At 62.2% G+C, this 27,991-nt stretch overlaps 1 protein-coding gene across 5 annotated transcripts; it reads right to left on the bottom strand.

Annotated features, from left to right (window-relative positions):
• Positions 1–735: 735 nt before the first annotated feature.
• Positions 736–26,915, bottom strand: PLXNB1 (plexin B1). Of its 5 annotated transcripts, XM_036079256.2 has the most exons (39): positions 26,144–26,398; positions 24,462–24,525; positions 22,461–22,513; positions 20,719–21,831; positions 19,758–19,940; positions 19,270–19,398; positions 19,073–19,173; positions 18,650–18,782; positions 18,202–18,358; positions 17,829–17,937; positions 17,637–17,745; positions 16,578–17,264; positions 16,246–16,368; positions 15,936–16,058; positions 15,578–15,671; positions 15,330–15,502; positions 15,016–15,167; positions 12,721–12,826; positions 12,442–12,578; positions 11,975–12,151; positions 11,588–11,759; positions 11,162–11,404; positions 10,237–10,413; positions 10,012–10,160; positions 9,399–9,499; positions 9,077–9,294; positions 8,725–8,903; positions 8,518–8,584; positions 8,147–8,293; positions 7,131–7,299; positions 6,732–6,835; positions 6,572–6,656; positions 6,159–6,331; positions 5,792–5,952; positions 5,547–5,694; positions 3,854–3,918; positions 3,634–3,709; positions 2,623–2,697; positions 736–1,483 (listed from the first exon to the last, which is right to left on the bottom strand). In XM_036079256.2, exons 4-39 carry the CDS (start codon positions 21,823–21,825, stop codon positions 1,379–1,381), a joined length of 6,414 nt encoding a protein of 2,137 aa, XP_035935149.2. In that variant the 5' UTR covers positions 21,826–21,831; positions 22,461–22,513; positions 24,462–24,525; positions 26,144–26,398; the 3' UTR covers positions 736–1,378. The 5 variants fall into 5 exon arrangements, with proteins under 5 accessions (XP_035935149.2, XP_035935168.2, XP_035935158.2 ...); XM_036079275.2 differs by lacking the exons at positions 24,462–24,525; positions 26,144–26,398 and adding an exon at positions 26,880–26,915; XM_036079265.2 differs by lacking the exon at positions 24,462–24,525.
• Positions 26,916–27,991: the final 1,076 nt, after the last annotated feature.

Here is a 27,991-nt window from a genome sequence, read left to right as displayed (position 1 = left end):
TGAAGACCCCTGACTGGGGGGTGGGGCCTCTGGTTAGAACGGAAGGGAGGCTGGGGGTCTCTGGGCTTGGGGAGTTAAGCAGAGAGCCACGGGGGAGAGCCTTGTCCAGATTCAAGGGCGTTTCTATTCGGCAGGCTGGCCTCCTACTGAGGCCAAGGGTGGTCTCAGTCAAAGGGGCATCGACCCCCAGCCCTTTAGGCCCAGCCAGCAACACAAGACCCGACGGAGACAGTCTCGGCGCTCACCTCCGGCTATGAATCAGGAACCACCACCCAAGGTGGCCTTCACACAGGCAGACAGTTGGGTCGGGCCCCCGACCCCGGACGCCTGGAGTATCCAGGAGCCCCTTCAAATGTCCCAGGCGTGGGGAGCCCGGAAACAGGAGCATGGAAAGGGGCCCCAAGACCCACTGTGCCTGGAGTCACCTGTACTAGCGTCCTCCTCTCCCAGACGACAGGACACGGACGGCGGTCTGAGAACACTTGCGCTGCAGACAAGGCAGGGCCCCTGAAGGGACTCCAACCCCTCCGCCTCGGGTTGCAGGCTCCCCAGCCCATCCTGGATGGGGTTCTCGCTGCAGCCTCTTGTGAGGGTCATGAGAACCCCCCCTCCCCAACACACACACACAGACACGACCCAGGGTACAGATCCCACTTCCCCCAGTGCCTGCCAGGCACGGCTGCCACCCTCCTACCAAGGGAGGGGCTGGGCCAAGCCCATACATCAGACGCCATGCAGTGTGTTATCCTTTAATGAAGAGCTGGGTCAGTGGGGCCCCCACTCTCCCCCCGGCGCCTGCAGCAGGTCCCCTCACCACGGGCTGCCTCTGAGGCACGGTGGCCCGGAGGCAGCCAGCCCCGCTGAGGGGTCAGTCCGCAGCGGCCTAGCAAAGGCATTCCTCTCTCGGACCCAGGATCGGGGCAGCAGCTAAGGCCAGAGGCAGCTAAACTGAGGTCAGGGACGACGGAGGAGGACAGGACAGGAAGTGGGGCTCTCCTCCTCCCCCTCTGCATCCCAGTGGGATAAAGGCCAGTGTTCAGGAACAGTACAGTCTCTCCAGGGGCCGGAGGCCCTTCCAGCCACTCTCTGGAAGCCCTTCGTCCCTGACTCCCCACAGACTGACGTCACACACAAAATAGCCCACGGGGTCACTGGGCTCAGGGAGCAGGCTGGGCACCGCCCGATCAGCCTCAAGGCCCCAGGCCTGCGAGGTAGGTCCAGCAGGGCCCAGGCCAGAGGCCCCAGGGGACTGGGAGCCACCTTCCACTAACTCTGCTTGTCGGGCACTACAGGCATCTAAGAAGGTCGCTTCTCCCCCACGGTTCCAGGGCCGCCCGGGCAGGGCTGAGGCAATGGCAGGCCAGGGCTGGCCAGGTCCCTACAGGTCTGTGACCTTGTTCTCCACAGCAGCTGCGACCTGCTGGAGCCGGTAGCCCAGCTGCATCTTCTGAGCCGTGCCGTCCTCCTCCAGGGCAGTGATGATCTGCAACGGAGACCGCCGGTCAGGGGCGCCCGCCGCCTTCGCCCGCACACGTGGACCGGCCTCCTCAGGTACGGCGGCACAGCTGGGGCGGTACCCCGGAAGCCCAGCGAGCCCCCCCACTTCCTCAGGGCCTGGCTGGTGAGGTCAGCACAGGGTTTTAAGGATTCGAGAGGTGAGAATGAGGTACTTTACTCCGTACTTAGCACTCACAGTAACAAGCATCCACCTCCACCGGCAAGATCATTTTGAGCGGAGCCCACCTGCACCCGCCATGCTGGCCTTTTCGCCACGAACCCCCTAGAAGCCGTGTTCCAGCCATCATGGCTCCCCTTGCCCACCAGGTAAGAAGCATTTCCTAATTTCCTACTGCCAGGTGCTGGGCAAGGAGGAGAGACCCCGCAAGGATGGGACCCAAGTGATCCTGCCCTCATGGAGCTCACCCACCCAACACCCGTCTGTGGGCTGCCACAGGGGGCACGGCGGGACCCGGGAGGGGTCTCCACCCTGTCTGCACGAGGGCACGTGACGCCTCACACACCCCCGCCTCCCTCACGCAGGGGCTCGCACTGCTGGGGCAAGGTGCCGGGAATTCACATCCGTGCGCCGCTCGTTTGTGAAATGACTGTCCTCACTCCGGGCCTGGGCCACGAGGCAGGCTCCGCATCCCTGAACAGCAACAGCCATGTCTCGGGAGCCACACAGACAGCTGGGCGCACGATTCTGGTAGGCACTTAGCAGGCTGACTCGTAGGTGCTCTGATCTCGAGGCCCAGTCCAGGAATCGCCCAGACAGCCCCCTCGCTGGCTCTGTTGTGCCCGTACCCACCCCCGGCAGGACCCACTCTCTGGCAGCTCAGGCCTCCCGAAGACGTGGCCGTGCACAGCACACAGCCACTGTGGACTCCGGGAGGGATGAGAGCTGGGGCAAGGTGGGGGTACAGGTGGCAGCTCTGTGTCCTCCCAGCATGTCCCCAACACCACCTCCAGGCCCTGGCAGATCCCCCAGCAGCCCTGCCCCAACGCCTGGGATCCCTGCTGCTCCCGAGGAGCGCAGACGGAGAGGGCGAGGCCAGGTTAGAGCACAGCCAGTACCAGGGCGCACCCTGCTCCGGGCCCGGGGTTCTGAGCGGTTCTGCCCACCTGGTCATAGTACTTGTTGATGTACTTGTAGAGTTCATGCAGGGCCACTCGTGCCCCGAGGTCCCCAGAGTAGTTCTAGGGAGGAGAGGAGACAAGAGATGAGAGATGAGGGGTGTTACCAGTCACGGGATCCCTGGCAAACGGGGCAGGAGGTGGCGGAAGGGCCAGGCCCCGCAGCAGGAAGCCCCATCAACACACCAGGGCTTCCAGGTCTGCAGTGCGAACAGGGCCCTGCCTCTCTCCCCTCGAGGCACCAGCTGGGAGCCCAGGGTCCCGGACGGTGGCAGGGCCCCGCGGGACAGGTGCCGCTTACGGGCTGTGACCCAGCATTGGTCTGCTCTGATCTCCCTCACGTCTCCCGTGAGGTCACACCAGGCCCCTCCACGGGGCCATCTGGGAGTCTGCACCTCCTCGTCAGGACAACGTCAGGGGCTGAGATCACCTGACTTGTGGAGCTCCTATGGGGGTCAGGAGCGTGGCCAAAGCACCCCCCCAAGCAACACCACCAAATCGCAGCTGCTGTTGTTACTGGGTGTGGTCTGTGGTCCGCATCATTGTTTCAGAAACACTGCTTGTTAAGTTGCCTGCAGTTTACATTGGGGGCTGTTTTAGGAGCAGGTGGGGGCGCATCTACACCCCTGAGGGAAGCAGAGAGGTACAGAGCCAAGGGCAGGCCGACCTGGGCAGTCCTGGGACTGAACCCCAGCCAGCTCACTGCCTTGGATGCATCGTCCCCAGACCCCGGGCCCGGGCCGCAGGCACCCAAGCACCTGGCTGGGTCAGGTTAGGTGGGAGCTGCCAGGACAAGGCCCTACTGCTCTGTACTGAGACATTGGGAGCCCCGGCCTTTTACAGTGGCCACTGGAACATTCTGAATTTATGATGATGGTATGTGTCCTGCCCCAACCAGCTCACAGGATTGCTGAGGTCCCCAGGGCTTCCTTGCAAAAGAGCAGGATCCTCATGGCCGGAGACCTGTGCCCCACCCAAGAAGCAGAGGGAAGGCCATACCCGAGACAGCTCAGCCAGGATGGAGTTCATCTCTTGATCACTGGCAGGGACGGTCTGCCTGATGTCTGCGTAGTACCTGTCAAGAGACCATGTGTACGGCAGCTGCTGCGTAAACGAGCCACGCCTCACCCCACCAGGGCCCACCCCTGGGCTACAGCCATAAACATCCATCCATCTGTCCACCCACCCCCCTTCCAGACTCACTGCCTCACCCTCATACCTTTCCACCATCCGTTTGTAACGGGGAATATCTCGAGCATATAGAAGTTTGTTGATGGGGGAGTCCTGGGCACCAGCAGGAAAGAAAGAGGAGAGCTCCCTTAGGGTGACCAACTGCCCCGGTTTTCCCAGCACCATTTCAGTTTTAAATATCCCAGGAACCCCTCAATCCCAGGAAACTGGGATGGTTGGTGCCCCTGGCCCATTTCCTTCTGCAAGGACCTCCTCTGCCCGTCCCGTCCACCGATGTCCAGCCTCCGCTTCTGTCACCTCAAGCTTCTCCCCGAATTATTCTAAGGTCACTTCTCAGCTCCAACTGCCTTGACCTGCATCCAGCAGGGAGACGACACGCAGGGTGGGAGGGTGCAGTGGCGTGTGGGGCCCTAATGCCGCTTCTCCACGTGCTGCTCATTCCCCATGTAATCGTTTTAAAAATCAGGAAACTGACCCAGAAATTTAGTAAATTGCCCCACACCACCTCACCCTGAGTGGCTGAGCTGGCACCTGAAGCAGGTCTCTCAGGTCAGAACCCACAATTTTAACACACCCGGACGCGTCCTCCACCACCGAAGTGGGTTCCAATCCCAGCCCTGCCCCCGCAGCCGTGGGCTCTGGGCAGCACACTTCCATTCTCGGCACCTGCTGCCTCATCCTAGAGCTGCTGGGAGGGTGAGGCAAGATGGCACCACCCCACGTGGGCAGCGATGCCGTCCCTGGGCCTGAGTCAGCATGCATGCCTTCTCACCAACTCTCCATGTGGGGACCCTTGGCATTCCTGGTTTGCACTATTCCTGAGCTACCCAGCAAGCATTTGCACTTTTGCTGGGAAGGGAAGACAGTGTGAAGGTTGGGCAAAAACCCAGCCACCACACAGCATCCGTCCACCGTGGCCCCCGGGGCCAGGTGGGGGCCTGTGGTTTCTCAGTTCATTGTAGACAGAGTGACGGGAACACAGAGAACAAAAATGGGCCCCAAAAGACAGCACTACAGAGTAGAATTTAACATTCTGTTTCCCCACAGAGGTCTAGAGATCGATCTCCCAAGAGGTACCAGGCTCCCTTCATGGGCCTGAGGAGCCACGGGCCCTGCCTGCTGGGTGGCTGAACAGTTGCAGCAGTGACCCCTTATCTGTCATGGGACTTCCCTGGCTCTTACTACTGTGACAACAGCCTGCCACGGCCATGTGCTGCCAGCCGGCCCCGGCCCCTCCCGTCCGCTTCTCAGCTCCCCCCACCAGCACCTCGCTCCACGCCTGGCGCTCGCTGCCCTGGACTCTCCTGTCTACACCGCACTGGCAGGCAGAGAGCGCCTCTGCCCGTGTACAAGCAAGGGTCACTCTGATCCCTAGGCCTCTGGTGAGCCCAGACTGGGAGGAGGGGAGCCTGGGGTGACGGGGGTTGGGGGGTGGCCCACCAGGTGGTTTCCAGATGGACAGGTGGCTTCTACAGTCCCAGAACAGCTCCAGGCTGCCTGCTGGTTTTGGTTCCCGAGGGGTCGTCTCTGAAGACCGAGGCACTGTCACCTCCCAGGGACAAAGCCCGGCCTGGGGCTGGAGTCACAGGCCTCCCCTAGCCCTCCTCCTTGACCTTCTCGGCCAAGCCCAGAATCTGTGCGCACACAGCACTGCCCACCCCTGGCCCCGGACCCCCCCCACCCCCCAGGCGTGCCCTCCGTGTCCACCCGGACCCACTCACCCGGCCCAGCTTGTGGTCGGCCAGGGTGCAGGCATCCATGAAAGTCTGCGCGATGACCAAGAGCACCGCATCCATGTTATCAGACGTCTGCACGTCGAACACAAACTGCGGGTTTTTTATTATATTGATCCAGAACCTCAGGGGCAGGCTGTGGGTGGGGCAGGCATGGCCGATGAGTGTGCTGGGGAGGCAGGAGAGAAGACCCCACGCACGCCTGGCCCACCGGGCTCCAGCCCCACCCCCACCTGTTGGTCTTCCAGATGTGGACAGTGTCCTGGTCGGAGATGCCGTGCTGCTGGGCCTGCTCATCCAGCAGGTCAAAGAAGTACTTGATAGCAAGCGGCACGGGGCGGCTGGTGCTAAGAATCACCTGGAATAGGTCATCCACAAACTTCTGCAGGGTGCCCTGTGGGAGAAAGGAAGCCCAAGAGGAAGTATAGTCAGCAAGGGGACCTCAGCCCCAGCCCGGCCTCGGAAGCCTCATGGCACTATGCCCGTGTGAGCCCCACACCACCCCCAAATCCCATAAGTAGCCGTCCTCCCCCACAGCCCAGACCCCACTGCCTGTCCTGTCCCTGACCCCAGCCTCCAACCCCATCCTTCCTGCCCCACCTTCATGGACAGCAGGCGAGTCAGGTAGATCTCAGGGATGGCCTTGGCTCGCTCACGCTCCCCGCCCCGAAGGCTGCCCCTCCGAGGCCTGGGGGGCTCCGGCTCCTCACTTGGCTTCACTAGGTGCCAGGGCCGGATGCCCCCCTCATCCACATCCTCCAGCATTGGGGTCCCTGTGCCAAGACCCCACAGCTCGTCAGCCCTCATCAGGTACCACCTTCCCTGGGCCCCCAGGGTCCTGCCAACTTCCAGGAGTGGAAGCATGGGTTGAGGGCTTCTCTAGGTGGAAGGGAAGTAGACACAAGCCCACCCTAAGGTCCAGAGGACTTTGCCCATTACTGGGGACTGGGCAAAGTGAGGGCAGAGGACAGTGACTGGGTGGAGGCTGGATGGGGGTGGGGGAGAGTACTCACGCTCTCCAGGGACATAATCCTGGTTTTCCCGGAGAACGTGCTTGGTGAGGCAGGGGACCAGGGCCACAGTTGCTCCGTCTGGGACCTGATGATCACAGCTGGTGACCCCTCCACCAGCCCCACCCCACCATACCCCTCCTCCTGCTCTTACCCCTCCCACCTTGTAATGCTGCAGGGTGTTCAAACGCCTCCACAGACCCTGGACCTCCGACGTCACATCCTCGTCAGAAAGAATAAGATGCCCTGCTACCCCAGACCGCCACTCTGCAAGAGCAAGGCGGGACTTGAGGGCTCCTGGGACACTCTTCCTGCAGGTGGAGGCTTCCTCCTCCTCCATAGGGACACAGGCCCACCATCAGGGGGCAGCCCCACCCAACCTCTGCAAAGACTAGGATGGGGCCCCTCACCACGTGAGAGGTTGTCTGTGTAGAGGGATTCCACAGCCCACCGCTGCCCCGTGCCCACTGAGTGATATGCGGCCCCTGCAGGGCTGGGCCAGGGCCAGCTCAGCCTTCACTCTGGCTCAGGCCCCCAGGCTACCCTTCCCCTCCACCCTCACCGACATCCAGGGTGCGGGGGTCTGGCCGCTGGGCGAGAGGTACTCCTTTATAAAGCTGGTCCAACATCTTCTCTTTGGCCTGGGAAATGGTGTCACAGTCCAGGACCTTCACAGGCACACCCGGGGCCTCTCCCGCGCCAGGCCCCACAGCCAACAGTGCATTCAGGGTCTGCCAAGGTAGACACGGGAGCAGTCAGGGCTCGTGCCCCACATGGGATGACCAAGATGCAGGGACAGGGACAACCCATGAGGAAGCCACTGCCTCCGACCTTCAGGCACCAAAGAGTCCCTGATTCTTGTCTCTTCACCGGCCCGCCCCACCTTGGGACAGCGGCTCCCTCCACTGTGACCCCAGCACCTAGCACAGTGCACTAGGGAAACAGGTGAATGGCAGAAAAAACAAGTGAACACAAGGCCCTCTTAACTCAGGTCTCTGGGTTCCTGGCTCAACTGGTCAGGCTGAGGCCTGAGAGAAGCCTGCATGAGAAGTGACAGGTCTGGTGGAGCCTGCATGAGATTTTACCCAAAGGCGCCCCGCGTGGGTCGCCGGGGAAAGGACTCCACTAAGGGGAAAACAACCCAAAGGAAGAGATGGCCAGGTCTGGCAGAACTGGCTCCCGGCTTGGTGGGCACATCACATCACTGGCATGACACTGGGCAGGCAAACACTCAGGCCCTGGCCCAGTCCAAGGACTTGGACTGCTTCCCAAACCTTGGCTGTGTCCACACTGACCCCACTCCAAGCCTGAGGCCCTATCCTCCAGGCCCTCTGCCTCAAGGACTGGCCCTCAAGCCTCTATCCTGCTGCCGCTAGTCTAAAGGCCTCTCTCCACAGCCAGAAGTCAGGCTAGCTGTAAACCAGACACAGACGTTCCTAACGACCACACATGCTCATCCTCACCAGGGGCTGACACCGCTGTGCACGAACATGTTCACACGCTCTGTCCCTCCCTCCCTCCCTGTTCCCCTCCCTCACTTCCTGTCTCCCTATCCCCCTCCCTTCCTCCCTCCCTCACCAGGGGACGGTACTCCACATCCTCTCTGAGAAGGCGGTTGTCATTCAGGGTGTATTTGGCTTTGCCAGTCACGCTGTCCACTGGTCCCTTGTCCACTTGATGCTTAATTCCCCGGAAGAGCATGTACAGAGGCTCCCCGACTGAGTCCTAGGAAAGGGACAGGCAGTGAGGACCCCCGGGGCAGATAACAGGCATGAAACGGAGTTATATGGGACACGCTGGGGAAGGGGACAGGCTGCAGAGGGCCTACAGTGACGGAGACACGCTGGGCAGGAGTATATGAGCTGCCTGGGGGCTGGAAGCTGTGTGGTTTAGAGTCCTGCCCTGCCCTGGGGGGCAGCCTGAGCCCCCTCCACCTCTGCCTCCCTCACCCTCACGAAAGTGTACAGGCAGATGGACATCCAGTTGGTGAGCAGCTTCTCCACCACGGTCTCTGTCCTAGGAAGACAGGAAAGGGGAGGGGCGGGGGGGAGGGCTGTCTGTGATGCAGAACCCCAAGCCCCAGAGGGCCTGCCTCAGCTCCTGGCTCCAGCTCTTACAGCCACCCAGCCCCCATGGCTTCCGACAGCCGCACAGACCTGCGCAGCATCAGCTTGGGGTTCTTGGCCACATACTGGGCCACCAGGTCACTGAGCAGGGTGCGAAGGATGTCGGTGAAGTACTCGAGCTTCCCATGCAGTGCCACGGTGAGCAGAGAGGCCACGTAGGCGCGGTCCCGAGCCGAGAACGTGCGCTGGCTCTCCAGGGTGTGGATGAACTGGTACCAGGGAGACCGGATGGGGAGCAAGGGAGGGGCCGATTCAGAAACGGAGGGAGAGAGAAGGGGTAGGGCTGGGGCAGGAGGGGTGGGGCCAGGAGCTGAGGCAGGCCCTCCCCCCCCCCCCCCCCCCCCGCCCCAAGGCCTGGGGCCTGGGGTGGGGCGCCTGGCACCTTGGTGAGGAAGAGCTTGCTGTTGAGCAGGTTGGAGAGCTGCCCCAGCCCTTGTTCCACGGTGGGGCGCCTGCTCTCAGGGACACCCAGGTCCCGGTGTAAGGGCGACTCCTGGTGCCCAGGGAAGAAGACCCTCTCGGCATACACCTTATAGTCGAGGAAGGGGATACCACTGCCCAGAAGGTCACTGGTGAGATCGGTCATCTCGGTCATGAGGTCTGTAGAGCAGAGGAGGCCAGGCTGGGGCATGGATCCCACGCCATGGGAGCAGGCTTGGGCAGAGCCCTGGAGCATCTTCCAAGCCTCTGCTCTGCAGCCTCACCTGTGAACTCCTTCTTGCAGCGGTCCCGCACGCTGCTCTCCAGGTTCTCCAGCTGGATCTGGACCTTCTTGTAGTCCCTCAGGGCCTGCTTGCTCTTCCTCCTACTCAGCGCCAAGGTCAGAAAGGGGGAGGCCAGTCAAGGCCAGAGCCCTTTCCGGTGCCCCGGGCCCAGGCCTGTCTACCCCAGCCTCACCCTGGCCCAGGCTGGCAGCGTCTAACACGGCCATGCCCGGCCAAGCCAAGGCCTCGCCCAGAATAATTAACCTGTCCTGTTCTAAGCAAGTCACACTCCATCTCCAGTCTAGCCCAACAGTTTAGCCCTGGGATCAACAAACTACAACCAGGCCAAATCTGGCCCACGAGCTGTTTCTGCCAATAAAGATTTATTGGCACATGGCCACACCCGTGTGTTTGCCTCTCGTCTGTGGCTGCTTCTGCACGGTCACAGCAGAGTGGAACCATGGCAACTGAGGCCACTTGGCCCACAAAAGCCTAAAATCAGTACTCTCTGGCACCTTCCAGAAACGTTTGTTGACCCCTGGCCTCGTCTGCCCTTCCCATCCGGCCACAACCCCCTTGCTGCCCCAGCCCAGCCACATCCGGCCACACCCACCTGTATATGAGGACAATGATGATGACACCCAGAGCCAGAAGAGAGGTGCCCACCCCCAAGCCCACCTGGGCTGCCATGGGAAAAGCCACGGGGCTCTCGCCATCGTACTGCACGTGGCCCAGGGAAAAGCGCAGGTTCCCCATCTGCACCTACATGGGAAGCCGCCTGTGAGCAAGGTTTCAGCGCGTGCCCACGGCCCGGCCCGGCCCACGCCCACCTACTGACCGTGAACTCGGGCAAAGCGTCCGGTGCCTCTCGGAGGGCGTGGTGCCGGGGCAGGGGCTGCTCCATGGGGGGCTCACAGTACAGGTGGTGGCGGGTCAGCGTCTTCACCACGCAGGGGCCATCCCCTATCATGGCCACCACCTCCTCCTTGGACATTGCAAGGTCCAGATTCTCCCCCTGGAACACGAGGTCACTGATGGATCACTCAGAACTCTTCCCTAAGGGGAGGAGCTGGTGGTCACTCAGATCCTATCCCCGCAAATGTGGGAAGGATGGTCCTGACACCCACCCCCAGGAGCAGGGCTGATGATGCCTCAACTCTTCCCCTGCAGGGGAGGCGACAGTCCATGGATATCTTCCAAGCTGCCCCCCCGACCCTCCTCTGCCCTTCCCATCCTTCTTCCCCACATTTTCACTTCTCCAGAGCTCAAACTCTGGACAATATACAGCTGCCCCCCAATCCTCCCCGCTTACTCACAAAGCCAGAGCCCCTACGGTGTCTGCTGGCCCACCAGGTGCGCGATGATGGGCTGTCCATCTACGGCCTTTCGGGATGCCCACCTACTGCACGTGTCAGAACCCATGCCAAGGATTTGTCCACATTGAGCCAGGCTGCCAAATGGGCATCTGCCCAGGCGCCTACTGTGTACCATGCCCTCCAGCTACTGTGGGTGCCAGACCATTTACATACTGTCATTCGGACTCCTGCCACGGAGTGTGTTGGGCCCCGGGCGAAGGACCTAAGCCCCGGCCAGACTCGGCAGGCTAGGCAGCCCCCGCCGGCCCCTCAGCCCTCACCACATGAAGGGTGAGGAACCAGATCCGTGCACTGGCCCTGGCTCAGCTGCTATGCCCCCCTTCCCCCAGCAGCAACGTCCAGCAAAGCGGAGGGCCGTGCGGCCCCACGCGTGAGTGGGCACGGTACCTCAACAGACAGCACACTCCCGGGCTTGTGCCGGAACGGTGTGGTGGGGTCCTCGGGGTTGAGGGGCTGCAGAGTGGGGTCGGCCTCATAGGAGAAGGGTGTGGGGTTCAGCGTTGCAAAGTTGAAGACCAGGTTGTCGAGGATAAATTCCACCCGGACCCGGGGGTCCTCGGGCAGGCCTGGGAGGGCAGGCGTGTGGCACGTGATGAGCTGAGAGGAGTTCACGTGGCATGGCTCCTCAAACTGGGGCAGAGGGAGGAAAGACGGGGGACGACCGGTTGAGGGCCATGCAGGAAGGGGGTCCGGCAAGGACAGGGAGATAGCCTCTTCGGTGCCCGCCACCCACGGCTGTGCACAGGGTAGAGCATGGGGTGACGCGGGGGGGGCGGCTAGCCTGTGCAAGCAGGGGAGGCCCAGGGGTCCTACATGATGACCGCCGCAGGAAGCACCGGGGGAGCAAGCTGTTTCCGGGATCACGCGGCGCCTCCGCCCAAACCCCTGGCTAGGCTGCGGGGCTCTTGGGGCCACAGTCACTCGGATTCTTGGTGTCTGTACCACATCCAAATTCTGGCCACGGACCCATATCTTGCGTCCTCCACTGCAACGCAGACCGTGAACCGCCGGTGGCTTAGGAGAACCAGCCTAACCCAGGCCCAAGCCACCTGGCCCCTGGCCCCACCAGCCACACGGGAGTCACAGCCTCCACCGAGTGCCCTGCAACCTCCCCACATCCTAGAGCTGCAAAGACCACCCCTCCTCCCCCCGCCCCGACCCCCCGGCACATGCCACGCAGCTATGCCCTTGGCCCAGCACCTGAGGAAGCTCTTGGTGGGGCCAGCAGAGGTAACATTGGGGTCTGATGTGTACTCGAACTGGCTGTGTTGAAGCCTCCGCTCAGTGGCCCCAAACCACACAGCCACAGGGAGCGTGGCAGGCGTGGGATGGGGGCCGGTCTCACACTGCAGCTGCTCGGCTTGCTGCTCCAGCAGCCTAGGGAAGGGAGAGACAAACGGAAGGCAGGTCAGGAAGGCGACCGGGATGATCCCAGCACACAGGACCCACTCAGGTCTCTGCTCACTCCCCTCAGAGCCGACTGAAAGCTCCACAGGTGACCCTGGGGGCCACCTTCCCATGACAGCCCCAGCTTAGGGAGGGTCTGGCCACTTTCTGATGGAGCAGACCTGGCCCTCTCCCCCGACTTCGGCTCTCCCCAGCATCCCACCCCTCTGTCCTCTCCCTGGAGCTGATGGATTTTTGCAGAATGAGGAAGCAGCCCTCACAGGTGACAAGGCTGGTCTCCAACTACTACTCGGATGTCCTCCAGACGCCCAGTCAGGAGCTTGGAGCCGTGCAGGGTAAGGCGGGTGCCCCCGGCTCTGGGGCCCCGGGTGGGGAAGATGGAGTGCACCTTCGGGTCCTGTGGGGAAGGGGGATAGGGAGAGATAGGCAGGCATGAGGCCACAAACAGAGAAGAAAGGGGAGCCTGCGGCAGACAAGAAGGCCCTAGGGTGGGAAGTCCCAGGAGGGCAAGCCAGATGGGCTGGGGGGAGCCACTTTACCTGGTAGGCGAAGTCATGCTCTGAGACACCGTGTCCTCTTCCTGGCACCTCCACCGTCACCGTGCCAGCCACCTCCCCCCCGCTGGCCTCAGTGATACACACGAAGCTGTGGGCACAGGGCAGGCTGGGGCGCCGGGCCGCACCAATGGTCCCCTCAAACGGGCCCGGCTGCCCCCTCCCTGCCCCACTGGTGTTCTTCCCCTCCCGAGGTTGACAGAGATCCTCTTACTTTGGAGGGAATGCCTTTGGCACGCCAGGGGGCTCTGGCACCTGAGAATTCATATTCACGGTTTTAGTCATTCAGGTCCAACTCTAAGGCCCCCTGACGAAGAGGAATTCACCTCTCTGTGTGGCACAAGTTTACAAGGAGCCCCCTGAGGCTGGCTGCGGGCATGAGGTGCTGAGCTCATGTGTGGCCTAACCACCACCACGCGTGCCACACCACTTGCAAAGCGGTGGCAACTTGATTTCCTCATGAAAAAAAGTCCTTGGAAGCCTCTAGTCAGGTCTGGAGAGAGATGGAAAGGCAAAGTGAGCAATCTAAGAAGATGCTGGTTCTCAGCCAGAAAACAGAAGCTCGGGGCAAATCACTGTCCCCAGTGTGAGGCTGGCCGTGGCGCCATCCCGTGACATGGCCACACTCACTGCCAGTGCTTTGGAAAACAGGACAAGTGGTATGTAAAGTACCCAGGGGAGACTTCAACCGGAGAATATTTTAAACTCTTTATAAATCACTTTGTAAGTCTCATGGTTCTAGAATCATTAACAGTCTAGACAATCACCTGAAGTTTTGGGTCATAACACACTGAGGGGAAAACCACATGCTCTAACAAAGTCTGGTTTGTTTTTTCATTTTATTTTTTTAAAGATTCTATTTATTTATTTGAGAGAGAGAGCGAGAGAGAGAGCACAAGCTGAGGGGAGAGGCAAAGTGAGAGGGAGAAGCAGACTCTCTGCTGAGCAGGGAGCCTGATGCAGGGCTCCATCCCAGGAACCTGGGATCATGACCTGAGCCGAAGGCAGACGCTTAACTGACCGAGCCACCCAGGCACTCCCAAAGTCTGGTTTTAAAATACAGATTACGAGGGGCGCCTGGGTGGCTCAGTCGGTTAGACTGTCTGACTCTCTATTTCAGCTCAGGTCATGATCTTGGGGTCATGAGATCAAGCCCAGGGTCAGGCGCCCCACTCAGCATAGAGCCTGCTCAAGATTCTCTCTCCCTCTGCCCCCTCCCCCACCCCACCCCACTGCCACTCACATACATGTGCGTGCTCACTCGCTCTCTAAAAATAAATAAATAGGGATGCCTGGGTGGCTCAGTCCGTTAAGTACCTTTGGCTCAGGTCATGATCCCAGGGTCCTGGGATCAAGCCCCACGTCGCGCTCCCTGCTCAACGGGGAGCCTGCTTTCTCCCTCTGCCTGCAGCTCCCCCAGCTTGTACTCAAGCATGCTCTCTGACAAATAAATAAAATCTCCAAAAAAAATTTAAAAATTAAAATAATAAATAAAATATTTAAAAATAAGTAAATAAAATACAGATGACCAAAATAAATCAATAAGTTAAATAAGATACAGATTACGGGACCCCAGCACGAGCCTACTGAATCCAGATCCCTGAGGGTGGGCGCAAAGGGCCCATTCTATGGTGGCTTTGGACAGGCTCTCCAGGTAACCCTGATATTCAGCCGGTTTGGGATTTGCTGATTGTGGATATCTCCTTGGGAATGTCCTGTGTGGGCACCTTTGGGATCCTGCAACTGCCAGCCAGGCTACCGTGACCCAGAACCTCTATCAGCTACAGGCCCTGGGAGGCAGCCGGGGTCCCAAGGAGCGGACTGCGGCATCTGGCACCCAGCAGGCGGGCCACGAGTCCGTCCTCCTGAGGCGCCCTCCCGAGGCAGTGCCTGGGGAACAAAGAGCAGCTGGTGGAAGGCCAGCCCCTGAGCACAGCTATCTGGGATCTGAGAACCTTGTTACCACAACTACGTCCCTGGTCCCTGGAAAGCCAGCCGAGAACACCTGCACGGGGCCGCCTGTCCGCTCAGGCAGGGACTGGGCTGGGCCCAGCAGTGATTCCCCAGCAGCCCAGGCCGGGAACATGCGTGTCTGTGCACGAAGCAGAGGTGAGGGCTCCGGGGCCTCAAATGGCAACCCTAGCTCTGTGGCACTGGGGCCAGAGCAGGGAAAGGGGGACAGGGAAGGACAGATGAGTAGTGGGTGGGCAGCCGTGAGCGGGAAAGCCAATCGGGGAGCTCATGCGGTGTGCCGAACTCCCGTTGGTCTGGCCAGCTCACCTACTAGAGACCTCGTACTCCTGAGCGTCCACGGCACAGGGCACTCCGGCCACCCTGACCGTGTCCTGTACGTCCTGCACGTGCTGGCCCAGGTTGGAGCCCCTGATGGTGACACGGGTGCCTCCGTCTACAGGCCCCGTCAGCGGCTGCACCTGTTCCAAGACACGGGCTGCTCACCTCCGCCCACCAGTCAGGCCTTGGCAGCCCGGAGAGGCAGACCCAGCCTCCCACCTTCGGGCCCCCTGGACCCACAGCACCCCCGCCCTCCTCGAAAGGCAGTGGTGAGGAAGGGACACGCCAGCGTTTCAACACACCGAGTGGATGAGGGGTGCGGGGCACTGAGTGGCCACAGCTTCGGTCTCGCCACAAGCCTCCTGGGCCACGCAACGTGGATGCTCTCCCTTGCACCACACGCAGCCATACTGGGGCCTGGCGGTTTGGCAGCGGCTGCAGTCCCCGTGTCCCACAGAGCAGTCGTACAGTACCACTGGGGGTAGCAGAGACAAATGTGAGAGGCAGGCGTGGAGGAGGCCCCCGGCCCCAGAGGCCCCAGCTAGCTCACCATGCAGCCCGTCACCACTGTCCACACGCAGACGGCCGGCCCGACGCAGAAACAGCCCCACACGGAGCTCTGGCTGCAGAGCCTCGTAGCTGAGCTGCAGAAATGGGAGTGGGGTCAGAGCCCGCGGCTGGGGGAAGCCAGGTCTGGGGAGGGGGTCCAGAAAGGACCAAAATGACCCAGTTGTGGGAGCACAAGGTCAGAGGTCATTGTTGGGGTGCAGGGACCCCAAGGCATACAGGGTCAGAGGCCAGAGCCGGGGCACCCGGACTCCCAGGATGAACATGGTGCAGCCAGCTGAGGTCGGAGGCCTGCCTGTGGCCAGCGCACCCTCACCCACCCGGGCCCTCGTGACCCGCACCTGGTGCCGCCGGCAGGTCACATGACACCGGGCATCCGGAGGTGGCTCGCACTCAACCCGCGCCTCGACTGCCACTTCGCGGCCCTCCAGCTCCATCACGCACTCATTGTCCCCTGGGCTGTCCTGAGGGCAGAGGCCACAGCTGGTGGGGCAGCTGGAGGAGTGGGCCCCAGTGAGCCCCGCACGGGCCCCTAGCAGAGCCCCCGGGTTGGGACTGAGGGCCAAGCCCTCTTCCTGCTCTCCAGGGCTTGTGCATAGCCGGTCAACAGCCCAGGAGGCCACAAGTCCCCCTACAACGGCATACGCTCACCTGGAAGAGACGCAGGTTCCTGCCCAGCAGTCGGACCTCTCGTTCCACGTGGACCGGCACCAGCGTGGAGCCCTGAACACTATCTACACAAGGGCAGGAGCTTGCCCCCCGGTTCACCTCCTCCTGCAGACACCAAGAGCAAGGCAGTCTATGGAGCCCACCCTGTCAACTCAGTGGTTCCCCGTGCAGAACCCAGGGCCCAAGGCCAGCGCGGAGGTGCAGAACCCACCCTGCCCCTCGATCCCTCCCGATGCAGGATCGCAAGGCAGGTAAGGGGCCGAGTCTGCCCTGTGTCCCCTCCCCTGAGGCCTCCTTCCTGGGCTGGGCCTCACCAGCTCCCAGAGCCCGGGGGTGTCGTATTGGTAGTCGAGGCTGGACAGGAGGATGAGGGGGGCGGGAGGGCCCTCGTGCTCAGCCGAGTCTCCATCACCTGAGAGGAGGGTGGAAGTGGAGAAGGCGGGCGTGTCACCCCCCGTCCACTCGTCCGCCTCAGGCAGCTCGCCGCCTTCTCTCATGAGCCAGTCCAGAGCGGGCTTCGCGGAGCCAGCGGCCCCTGGGAAAGTGGTGGCGGGAGCAGTGCCGGGGGGCTGGTCCAGGAGTGCCGCAGAGGGGTCGGCCTCGGGGCCGGGGTCTGCAGGGGCGGGGGGCAGTGCTGCTGCATCTGAGGGCGATGGGTGGGAGGCCGAGAGGTCCTCGGGTGTGGCCGTGGGTCCGGAGTCAGTGGGGGCGGGGACAGCGGTTCCAGGTCTGTGGGGGGGGTTGGGAGGGGGAGGTTCCTCATGGAGAGGTGACTCTGTGGAGGCTGAGGCGGGTATGGGACCAGGACCCGCCCCTGGCCCCCAGGGGCTGAGCAGGGAAGGCCTGTCCCCAGGTGGGACATCCGAGGCTGTGGCTGTGGAGGGGGCCCCAGGCTCCACGGGAAGGGTGTCGGGAGCAGGGGTGACCGGGGCCTGGGGGGCTTGCGGTGGGAAGGGGGTGGGTACATCTCTTGCCGGAGGGGCTGGGGAGAGAAGCGGGCTCTGAAGGGGGAGGCAGAGAAAGACAGGAGGGGTCACTCAGCAGGCAGGTGCGGGAGTGGGTGGCAGGCAGGCAAAGGGTGTGTTAAGAGGAAAGGAGACCAAGGGAAAGAGAAACAAAAACAGCCCGTTAATTCTCCAAAGGAGAGAGGGGAGGGCAGGCTCCAGGGGCATCTGTGCTGAGGTGGGGCCCGAGGCCCAGACCTCCCCTGCCACTCAGCCACAAACGTCCTCTCCTGAAACTCCAGTGAGTCCGCCACACACAGCAGCTCAGGTGCTCACGACAGAGCTTCACGTGGGCGGGCAGGCACACAGACCCCGGGCCATCAGAGAAACCCGCACAACCCGGGGGGCCTGGCTGGGGGTCATGCTCACCTGCTGGCTGACCACCATCGGCCCGGCGTCACACGAGGCCTTGTGCGTGCACAGCTGCTGCCAGACACACCAGTTACACCCCCAGCGGCTGCTCACACAGGCCTGGCACCTGCACGGAGCACAGCCATGGGGCAGGCATCAGCGCGGGGGAGCCCGGGGGCTGGGGGCCGGGGGGGGCGGGGGGGTACTCACTGCGCAGACGGGCGGAGCTCAGTGACGGCTACACAGTCATAGACAGAGAGCCAAGCTTTGGCAATCACCACAGCACCGAACCTGAGCTCCACGCTCACGGACACGTGGTCTGCAAAGTGGGAGAGAGGGCCCGGGCTGAGGAGTGGGGTTAGCACCCTCAGCGGCGAGGAGCGCCCAGGGTCTGGGGAATATGGTCCACAGGGCATAAAATGGGCACTTGAGGGGACCGGGGACTAGTCAGGGGACTCAGAGAAAGGTGCTACTTCAGGGCTCCCGGCCCGGATTCACACCTCACCCCAACCGCACCCCCTGGAGCAAGATGCGAGGAGCGTGGGGCTCCCAGGCCCCAGAGCTGGCCCCTTCTCTCACCCACCGGCTCCTCTCGGCAGTGCTGGGGCCTCACTAGGGTCTGGGGAAGGGCACATCACACCAGAACTGGTCAGCAGGGCAGGACTCTGGTGATCCCCAAACTGGCAAGAATAGGACTCCCCTGGCCACAGAGGTGGCAGGTCAGGCACCGACAGGAAAACCTGCCAAGAGAGGCCAGGACAGGCTGTTGGAGCCACTGGGCAGCCGACCAGGGCCTGCTTCCGGGGCGCCCAAGATGAGCAGGCTCAGGGGCTGGTGGCTGCCGAGGGCTGGTGGCCCCGAGCCTTCACAAACGCCCTCTAGCCTGGGTTAGAAACAGAGAAAGCAAGGCCCCAAGAGAAGTGACTCGTAGAAGGCCATGTGGTATTCGGAGCATCTGACACTAAAATGCAAGGTCTTGACCCATCACCAGAGCCCTCCCCGTGAGAGACGCGCCTGCCCTGCTCATTCACCTCCCTCCGCTCCTCTCGGCTGATGTTGGCAGGACTCATAGCTGCCACTTGCAGACAGCCCAGCTCAGGCTGGAAGCTCCACAGCCACCGCTCTGGGCCCTGTCCCCGTGAGCACTCGGAATGGCGACTGCACCTGCATGAGAATGACGGGGATCCACCTTCATGGGGCAGGGACACCCCCAATACTGGGGACCTGAGCAGGATCCTCAGGTGGGCTGTGACACTAGGCTACGTCTGCCCTGGCAAGGCACCGAGGCCCAGGATGGAGGAAGGAGAGTGGGGCATCCAGGGGTCAGGGGTTGCAAGTCAAGGGTCAAGGACCAGGAATACTGGACAGGGCAATTATGCAGGTGCAGTGAGGGCAGGAGGCTGGGGTTGGGGTTGGGGAATGGGTCAAGGGTCAGGAGTCAGTGGAGCACTGACCTGCCAAGGAGCACACACCACCCACAGTATGGGTCCTTGTGAGCAAGACAAGATGCACAGTCCAGGTGCTGAGCACAGGAGGCCACAGGAACCTTGAGAAGCTATGACAGCAATCCAAACACCAGTAACTCATGGGTCCCTGGCCCGGCCCAAGGCCCCTCCCAACAGCCAGGCCCCAGCTCTCGCCTGGCACTCACTGTGCTCTGGGTCATGACATACAGATGCTCGAAGGCCCCATCAAAGGTCAGGTCTCGGCTCACAGCAGACCCCTGCTGGATGTTCTGTGTGGAGTATGGGTGGCCATCACTCCCCGGGCCCAAGTAGACCTGAGATCAGAGACAAGTTCTGGGACCCAAGTCCATGGCTATAGACCCAAGGCCCTCTCCTCTCCCCGAAACGAAGCAATTTACAAACTGAGTTTTTCTCGCTGGCAGTACAGGTCACACCACCCAGCCCTTGGGGAGGAGGCGGAGGAGGTCACAGGTAAATACCACCCAGCCCTGGGAAGAGAAGCATTAAGTCATCTCTCCCAGCCTTGGGGCCAGGGGCGTGTCACAGATCCCTCATCCTGGCCCCAGGGGTCACAGGCCCCAGGGGTCACAGGCGTAGCTCTGCCCAGGCTGGTCACCAGCAGCCCATTCCCTCTAGACCCTGGGGCAGGGCCCAGTACCTCCTGTGCACTCACCCTGTGCAGTTGCCCTTGACTGTCACCCAGGAAAGCAATGGTGTGTCCATCCTCCACAGTGACTGCCACAGCTGTTAGCTGAACCCCTGGCCACTCCAGAATGGGCGTGGCTTCCAGGGGGACACGGCTGGCCATGGGGCTGGGCGTGTGATCCGAGCCACAGGGATAAGCATCCAGGGTGTCCTACAGGCAGCAAGGCCAATAAGGCCCTCCCTGGACATCCCAATCCCCTGGCCCAGCCAGCTCTCCCTAAATTATTCTCTCTTCTCTGCCAGACCTCCTGGGACCACCTTATTCCCTCACCCTTCTCTTTGGGAGCCCCTATAAGCCTCATCCTCATCCCAGTCTCTCTGCTGGCCCTCCCCAACATCACCCACAGCTGCATCCTTAGCGTGGCCTCAGCTGCCTTGGACAGACTCCAGCAGCTCTTTACCCCACTCTTGATCCCCACCTGTCTGGGGCTCCACCTTCCCCCACCCATGGCTTTCCCCCTGGTTTATGCACTCAGTCTTCCCCTGGACCACTTGTCTGAAGCCTCCCGAAGCTTGCGTCCTCCTGGCCAGTCTGCTCCCCTGGGCCCCCGCCACCTCTCCCTCACTCAGTCCCCCTGGGTGTGGCTTCTTCCCTGTGTTATCCATCCAGAAGCTAGAGCCAAACAAGTCTCAACCTCACCTGCCTCCCTTGCTCAGGAACTTAAAACAGGGCCCATCCCCCTACATTCTAGATCCCTGCCCCAAACCCTAGAATCCTCAGTCTACCCACACAAATACCCTCGGAATGGCTGGCTCTCTGACCTCTGGGCACCACGATTTCAGTAAGGCATCTCTCCATCGCCCAGGCACAAAAAAAGCACATTACCTCCACTGACCTGCTCAGCCCCCACACCACCGCCAGCTTCCCTTCAGACTCCTCGGGCAGCTGTCCAGCTGTGACTGCCAGGCGGGGAGGCGCCGGGACTCACCACGGGCAGCTGTGCGCAGTCCGAATTGACATCATACTCGATGTAGGCCACCTCCACGCCATCCTCGGCACGGCCCTCTCTAGTGTAGCAGGCATCTCGCGTGCGGTTAGCAAGGCGGTCCACCTCGTCCAGAGGGAAGGCACAGAGGGCAGAGGCTCCAGACGCTCCGGCAGCTGCTGACGGAGGCCGGCCCACGGTGGGGGGAGCGGCCGAGGAGAAGGCTGCAAAGAGCACCTCCCCCTGGGCCACCTCCAGGGACGTGGCCACAGCCGCAGCCTGGATCAGCCCGTAGCGGCCACCCTGGCAAGCCAGAGGCAGCTCCACATAGGAGTAGTAGTGCTGGTCCCGGAGGCACACTCGGGACACATAGGCCCGGAAGGCTCTAGACTGAGCCTGCAGATCTCGCCGCAGGAACAGGAAGTAGGCACTGGCCCCGCGCGCAAAGGCGCTCACGAAGTGGTGGCTGTACTCGGAGAGGCGGCCCACGGCCAACTTGGCCGTCTCCTCATAGGAGAAGGCAGTTTGGGGGTCCAGCGGCCACAAGGTCCGGGTTGTGATGGGAGGGATGCCACCCCCCACACCCCTGCTGGTGTAGCCCCGCCCCACGAAGAGAAGGGGCTCCCCAGCCAAGCCCTGGGCCACCAGTCCCACCGTGCTGACCGCGGGGTCATTGGCGGCCACATACTGGGTGTCCCCAGGGCGCTCGGGCCGCAGCAATAGCTGTTCCAGCTGCCCTAGGCGCCGCAGCTCACAGACCCCCTGGTGCACACTCCCGCACACCACCAGGGCCCCTGGGCTCACCAGGAGCAGCTGGTTCAGGTTGTTGGTAGCCTGGGCCTGGGGGCACTCATCGGATATCACGGGTGGCAGGCAGTCCCTGCTATCTGGCACAGGGCCAGTGGACACGGTAGCCTCCAGCTGCAGCCCAGGGCTCAGCTGGAACAGGAAGTTGGTGGCCCCTAGGTAGAGAGTGCCTGAGGTGGGATCCCGTGCCAGATGCTGCAGATGCGTGCCATTGGGAGTGAAAGCAGCCGGTGGAGGGGGCTGGAGGGTGAGGACCCACCCGGCCCAGAGCGCCTGGAGAAGAGCTGGGCCGAGGGCAGGCATGGTCACCTGGCAAGGAGAGAGGTGGAGAGCTGAGGGGCCACTGGTGGGACAGGGCCATCACATTGCCAAGACGATCCTCCTAACCCAGGGAGTGAGCAGAGGACGCCTAGGGTTAGATGGCACTATGGTCCAGGATGACCCCAGGACCACGCACCAGCAAGGGGTCAGGAGATCTTTCCTGGAAACTTCAACACTGTCCATTTTCTGCAAGCACTTTTGTCTCAGGAGACCTCAATCCCACCCCACCACCCCTTTGCTCTGCGCTGCCCTGTGTCACCACAGGGTCCCAGGGGAAGGGGCCAGAGGGGCAGGGATGTGGGAAACACAGGTAAGGGGAAGGAGGGGCCCACAGCCCCCAGGAGGGAGAGGACCCCTCTGCACAGATGTCAGCTGCCTGGGGGGAAAGAGAGAGGGCAAGTTCCCATGGGCCATCTGCACATTAGAGCAGAGCAAGAATTGGATGGAGGGCCTTTTAGGCCAGGAATCCAGAAGGAATCTGCAGAACCAATGGCAAGATGAGGGAGGTTGAGGCTGCCAGGGCTGGGGCCTGAAAGACTGGATGCCACCTTGTAGAGCCCTAAGAAGAAGTGGGAGTCACACTTTTCCCAGGTGCCTAGGTGTGAGGTCAGGCTCACCTGGCAGGGCCGGCTGGATCAGGAGACAACAGCATGACCTGTGTGGAAGTCACCTAGCCAGGGAGACAGCAGAGCATGAAGCTGGGGGCCCGGGCTCCCCTTCCTGCTGCCCAGCCTGCCAGTGGAACTGGGCCCAGCCTGGCCCTCGGCCACCAAACACATTCCACAGGGGACGCCTCCTCAGAGCCCACACAGGGAGGGGGAGGGCAGCGGAACCAGGCACCCTCAGGGCCTGGGAAAGGGCAGCAAGGAAGGAGCCCCACGGTTGGCAGGGCCCAGCCCCCCCCCCCCCTACCAAGCACAGCCCTGTCCCTCTGCAGCCCCTTCTCCCTTCCTGGCACTCTCTCTGTCTCACCCTCCGCCCAGACTCTGTCAGGGCACCCAGGTCCACACCCTCCACACGGGCCAGGGGCTGTCCTGGCCCAGACTGACACCAGCACATAAGCAGACGCAGGCCTGCACACACCAGGAGGCACACATGCCACCGGCCTGCGAATGCACACCCACACACAAGCACACGGGCACTTGCACACGTACAGATGCATGCAGATGCAACGTGCCCACATTGCACAGACGCATGGAGAAACACAGGCCATGCACCCCACACACTCAGACACCTGCACAAAGGCACAACCTCCTTACACAAACACACACTGCAGACAGGCATTCCACACAAGCACATGTCACACCCACCCACATTCAGACACCCGCGCGCACAGATTCATGCACACTTCCCTGGTTCGAGCCCTAAGGCCTACAGGGCCGTGGAAACCAGCACATCTCTTGCTATTTCTTCTCCTGCAGGTCAGAGCAGAGCCAGGGCCCAGGGTTGTGGGGGAGGCTTGTCCCAGAGGAAGTCACCATGTCCAGCTGTGTTCCCCATCCCCAGGGCCTCCTCAGACCCTGGGTGCCTGCTCTCCTCCCAGAGCCCTCCCTGTAGGCCCCAGCTAGAGCCTGCCGGGAGCAGAAAACCATGGCAACACCATCTTCCCCAGCCCCGAGTGGTCCCCGGCCAGGAACACCAGGTTGATGAAGTGCTGCTCCCAGGCCAGGAGATACTTTCCCTACTTGCGTCTGCCCAGGCCACGTTGCCCGGACCCTCCCGCCACCCATCTGCCAGGCTGCCTGAGGGAGAGCTTCCCTCAGCCCGGGGTCGGCTCCCCCGAGCCAAGACCCCACCAAGGTGCTGCTGAGACTGTCCCAGAGTGAGAAGGCTGGGCCTAAGTCTCGGAGGAGGGTCCAGCAGCCTGGTGGGAGCAGGGGAGCGGTGGCCACAGCCCAGCTGGGCACTGCTCCCGAAATAGCTTGGGGGTTTCCATTTTTAGTGTGCGGAGAACAGGGCAGCTCTATGGGAGCAGGAACAAGGCCGCCTCTGTTTGCTACCCGAGGGGGTGGGGGAAAAGGGATAGCAGGGAGAGTCGTGAACCCAGGACTATGGCAAGGCCAGGCTTCCAGGAGCCCCCCACCTTGTTTCCAAGGGATGGGGGAAGAGTTTCTTCCTCTGGGAAGACAGGGTCTGCCTGAGGATGGGCAGAGGCTATCTCCTGCACTCAGCTGCTGCTCACTCCCTCCGGCCACCTCCTGCCCAGGGATGCGCTAGGGGCAGAAGGTCCATAGTTAGACCAAGAGTCACTCCATTCGCTTACAAACATTTGCTCAGAGCCTACTGCGTGCCAAGGTTTTCCAGCCCTCAAGGGGCAGCAACCAAGACACTCCCCAAATGTAAAATCACAACTGGGTCAAATGGCCCACAGGAAAATGGAAGGGATCAGAATAGCTCCTGGCCAGGCCTACAAAGGAGGCTGGAGGCTGAGCCACTCAGGGAAAAGTGACGGGCCTCTTCAATCACTGAAGCAGGACCCTCACCCTTCCCCACGTACCGCAGGTGGAGAAGGGGGAAAAGAGGGGCAGTGACCTCTCCTCCCTACTGGGCACTCAAATTCACCTAACCTCTGCCACAGGCCAGAGCAGCCCCCAGCCCCTCCAGGCTGCCCCTCCTACCTCACAGGATCTTCAAGCAGAATCAGAGCGTTATCTCTCCCCTGTCTTTGGAGCAGCCCCAGGCCTGAAGAATAAAGGTCAAAGCCCTCGAGTCCCCGCCCTCTTCCATCTAATGCATGCCAGGGCTCCCCCACAGATCTATTAGCTCCTGCTGGTCTGAACTGTGGGCTGCTTCACACTGCTCCCTGCTTGGAATGCCCACTCCCTCTCCATCTGCCTAACTCTGACTCCCAACCATCTCCCAGGAGAGCCTCCCCTGTCTCCCCCAGGCTCCGTGTGGCAGATGGAATGGACATACCCAGCTACCATCCTGGTGTGGATGACAGCTCTGCCTTGGGCTGAGCCTTAGAGTTCCAGTTTGTAGAATGGGAGGCAGGACTGCTCCGGCCATTAAATATGGAATGGTGTGTGCCTGGCATGAGTGGCACCAACCAAGGCCACTTTTCTCTCTGTTCCACCCTCCCCATTCTAGACTTGAAGCTCCTTGCAGGCAAGGAGTGTGGCTTTTGATTCAGAGGTCCCAGCAACTAAGACAGCTATCAGCACAAAGCAAGTGCTCCTTACATGTTGAAAGAACCCCCATTTCACAGCCAAGGAAATCCAGCCAGTAGGGGAGATGTGGGGCCCACACCCCTCTCCAGGCCACTTGGCCTCTCAAAGGGGCAAGGTGTCAGGCCCACTTTTATTAATAACCAGGCCAGAGCAGACTGAAAAGGCTGGTTTGGAGCCAGGCCTCGTGTCCTCAACTTGCAGGATCACCAGATCTCAGGCCTCATCCAAACTCACAGGCAAAGCCTAACTCTGCCTGTACTGGGGCCTCGGGCCTGCCTTGAGGTCTCTTCTGGGCCCACATTTCTCTGGACTGCTTCAGCAGAGCCCACAGCTGCCTAACTTCTTTTTGCAAAGAGAAAGTAACTCCCGGCCGTCCTGAGGCTGTCCTCACCAACCAAAGGGGCTAACAAACTCTGCCCTTCCACCTCTGGATACCCCAGCCCTCATCTACCAAGTCACAGGGATCAGTGGAAAACTGGCCTTTCCTTCCCCTTCTCCTGCTCGGCTCCCAGGGTCCACCCAGGAGAGGAGATTCATTGACAGTGCTGTAGTGCACATTGTTCGCCCTGTTGTCTGTGTGTGGAGGTGGGGTGGAGGGGCCCACCATTTTTGCACCACCCGCGAGGGCTCAGGAGCGCTCATCAATCACCCACCGCCTGGGTCGTGTCGGGAGGTGGGGGGTCCCCCTCTGGGGATGCCTAACACAAGGCTCACAGTCCGCCTTTGTCAGTGCTGCCGAGCGTAGCCTGGAAAGGCTGTTACATACAGAGGAGAAGCCTCGACCTCCCCATCGGCTCTTCCTCCCTCCTCCCTCGGCCGCAGGGCAAGGACCCCACCAGTGGTCCTGGGAGGGCGGGGAAGGGGCCGGCCGGTCCCGGCTGAGGCGGCGGCGAGGAGGGGGCGCGGAGGAGCGGCTCCACCTCCTCTGTCTCCCAATCGCGTTACAGGCGGAGCCGCCAGAGTTTCCCTCAGTGCGGAGAAGTGTGGTCCCAACTCTCAGGACCGAAGCTGCCCACCGCTCGCCCGGGCTGCCCCTGCCCGGCGGCATCAGGACCGAAGCTGCCCACCTCCCCCCAGGGGCCGCACCGCCACCCCCGGCCCCCCGCCCGGTCCCCGGGCCCCGCACTCACCACCCGGCCGGGCCCCGCGGGAGGAGCGCGCCGAGGCGGGCGCCGGCCGCTGCGGGCTCGGGATCTGCGCGCGGCGGTCTCGCTGCCCCCCGCCCCCCCCCGGAGGTGGCTCCGGCGGCGCCGCAGCTGTTACCCGGAGACCGAGGGGCGGAAAAGCGCGCCCGCTGCCCGCCCCTCCCGCCGCGCCGCTGCCACCGCCGGGAACAAAGGAGACAAAGCCGTGTCGGCCGGGCCGGGCTTCGCTCCTTCCCCCCGCGCCCGCCGGGCCGCCCTCCCCCCGCCCGCCGCCCAGGCCAGGCCGGAAGCAGCCGCGAGAGCCGGGCGCGCGGCCCCGAGCCGCCCGGGACCCCGCATTCCAGCCCTACGGGCTCCGCACTTGCCGAGGGCGGGGACTCGACCCCTCCCTGTGGGGGCGCAGGCTGCACGGCGGCGGTAGCCACGGCAACGCGGGTCGCGGCCAGGCGAGCCGAGGGCGAGGAGCGGAGCCCGGAGCGCGGGCGGCCCGGCCCCACCCCGCCGGGCCTCACCTGCGCGAGGCGCAGGAACCGGAATCAGGAGCCCTCCTGGGATGGGCGGGGCGGGGGGGGGCGCGCTCCGCACCCCCAGGTGTGCAGGTCCCGCGCCCGGCCGCCTCCGTCGCCCCTCACCGGCCCCGCGGGCTCGCCAGCCACCACCCCCGCTCCAGCGCCGCGAGTTCCCTCCTTCCCTTCTGTGGCCGTCCTCCAACTTTCTTTACCTGAACTTCTCGGCGCCTGGTTTCTCCCCACCGCCCCTACTCTCCGGACTCCCTAACAGCCACCCCCTCCTTCCGGCCCCAACCTCTAGCTGTGCGAGAGGAGCACAGGCTTTGGGGTTGGGCCTGGGTTTGTGCCACCCCTAAGCCTAGTAACCTGACCGCCCCCCCCCACCCCCACGCCCCATACGCGCCTATTTGCTCACCGGCAAGAGGGGATACCACACCTAGCCGGCTGTTAAAGTTGAGCGCACGCGGGTTGCAAAGTGCACAAGCAAGGACACATTTACTTCTTTTCCTCCCAGGCCTGTACCTGGACCCACCCTAAGCTGAGAAGCCCTGAGCAAGTCTGGACTCCCTCACTGGCAAAAATACCTGGGCCTTTCTAGGGAGGAACCGCTGGGCAGAGACCCAGTTGTGCCCTCTGCCGGGCCCTTCACACACAGGCTGGCCTGCCCACTGAGAACTCAGGTACCAGGACCTGGCCCATCCTGTTAGGACTTTGGCTCAAGACACATATGGATAGCCTCCTGGGAGGCAAAATTTGTCACACATATCACCCTGGAAGCCCCCAGAGCCTCCGCAGGCTAGGGAGAGCCTCAACCAGAAGGTCCAGGTCACCCACACTGGCTACTGTCCAAAGAGCCAACACCACAGGCACTCTCTTGCCACCTGCCACCCCCTCCCCCCAGTCAAGAGTCTGCCTTCACTCTCATCTACCCAACTCTGCCTTCCAATTTCTCTCTCACCAACTTCTCAGGTCACTCCCTTTCCTCCATCCCCTCTTCTAGCACCTGGGTCCGTGCACCAGCATGGCACCCCCTTCCCATTTTCCTTATTCCTGGCCTCTGGCATCAGACCCCAGGCCCTCCACCTCATTTTCTAACCTGCACTCCACCACTCCTCCACATCCATCACCACCTCAGCCCCCTTGGCTTTCCTGCCTGTGCAGCCTATGGGGGGAGCCCCCTCCCACATACCTGGAATCCGCCCCTCCTCAAATCCATTCACTTAAGTGCACACCCTTTAGGAATTACTTCACCCCAAAGGGGGACATGGGACTTCCAAACCCCACAGCATCCCTCATCTATACACAGATATGGCACCTCCTACCC

The sequence above is a fragment of the Halichoerus grypus genome, chromosome 1 (assembly GCF_964656455.1).
Source record: "Halichoerus grypus chromosome 1, mHalGry1.hap1.1, whole genome shotgun sequence".
Lineage (NCBI taxonomy): Eukaryota > Metazoa > Chordata > Mammalia > Carnivora > Phocidae > Halichoerus > Halichoerus grypus.
This window is presented reverse-complemented; position numbering and strand designations above follow the sequence as displayed.

Excerpts from the sequence above, each read along its gene's own strand:
- PLXNB1 (XM_036079275.2), bottom strand. The coding sequence starts at position 21,825 with ATGCCTGCCCTCGGCCCAGCTCTTCTCCAGGCGCTCTGGGCCGGGTGG. Across the intron at positions 17,265-17,636 it reads CGATGGTGGTCAGCCAGCAG|AGCCCGCTTCTCTCCCCAGC; the intron begins GTGAGCATGACC and ends CTCCCCCTTCAG. Across the intron at positions 1,484-2,622 it reads TCAACAAGTACTATGACCAG|ATCATCACTGCCCTGGAGGA; the intron begins GTGGGCAGAACC and ends TCTCCGTTGCAG.